Source organism: Charadrius vociferus, unplaced genomic scaffold (genome assembly GCF_000708025.1).
Source record: "Charadrius vociferus isolate BGI_N301 unplaced genomic scaffold, ASM70802v2 scaffold523, whole genome shotgun sequence".
Lineage (NCBI taxonomy): Eukaryota > Metazoa > Chordata > Aves > Charadriiformes > Charadriidae > Charadrius > Charadrius vociferus.
In genome coordinates, this window is record NW_009647578.1 from 11829 (window position 1) to 12609 (window position 781).

General features: G+C 60.3%; 1 protein-coding gene across 1 annotated transcript in view; it reads left to right on the forward strand.

Moving 5' to 3' along the window:
- LOC104282799 (olfactory receptor 8S1-like) overlaps window positions 1-781 on the forward strand; it is a 17657-nt gene that overhangs the window by 8654 nt on the left and 8222 nt on the right. Inside the window, 1 exon segment of the mRNA XM_009880927.1 lies at window positions 372-438. Within this exon segment, the coding sequence (XP_009879229.1) occupies window positions 372-438 (67 nt within the window).

Here is a 781-nt window from a genome sequence, read left to right on the forward strand (position 1 = left end):
CTGCCCTGTGGGGGCCATTGAGCAGCAGGAGCCTGGAGAGGCTGCTGGAGGGCCAGGCAAAGGTGAGAATGGCCTTTCCCCCACCCCTGGCTGTGCCGGGACGTACGGTGAGTGGGGTGAGCTTGTGCAGGAGGGAAGGAGAGAGGGTACTGCTGTGCCACTCGGGGAGCAGAGAGGATTGGAGAATGAATAGGAACAGTGGAACATCCTTGCTGGTGGCACTGGGAGGAAACCTGCTGCATGGGGCAGAGAGCCCGGGAAGGCAGAGGGTCCCAGCTCTGATGCTCTCAGGGTGCTGGTGCCAGGGGGCAGTTTGCCAGTGGTCCTTCCTGCTGCGGGGCTGCTCTCTATGTGCTGTCTGGTTCTTGCAGGATGATCCCAGGCAAGGGCCGCCACTGGCCCCATCTGGAAATGGAGGAGGACTTCACCGCTCCCCAGGTAAATTTTGGAAAGAAAGGCCAGGAGGGCCTTTTTTCCTCTTGCAACTGGCACGTCTGCAGAACTGAGGATGCTGCTGCCCTTCGCCTTGAGCAAGTTGGTGCCCATCACGCTGCAGCTGGTAAGAGATGAGTCCTCAAGACCCTTCAACAGTGCAGAGCGCTCAAGGTGCTACCTGCTTCAGCTCCATCCCTAAAGCCTGGCAGATGGGTCCCCACTCCTCAGCGGGAGCTAGGAGGATCCATGCTCACTTGTCCCTTGAGTGTTCCCATGCAGGTGTGGCAGCCCAAGGGAGGACGTTACCTGGAGGACCAAGGAGACCCGCGGAGCAGCAGCCACCGGA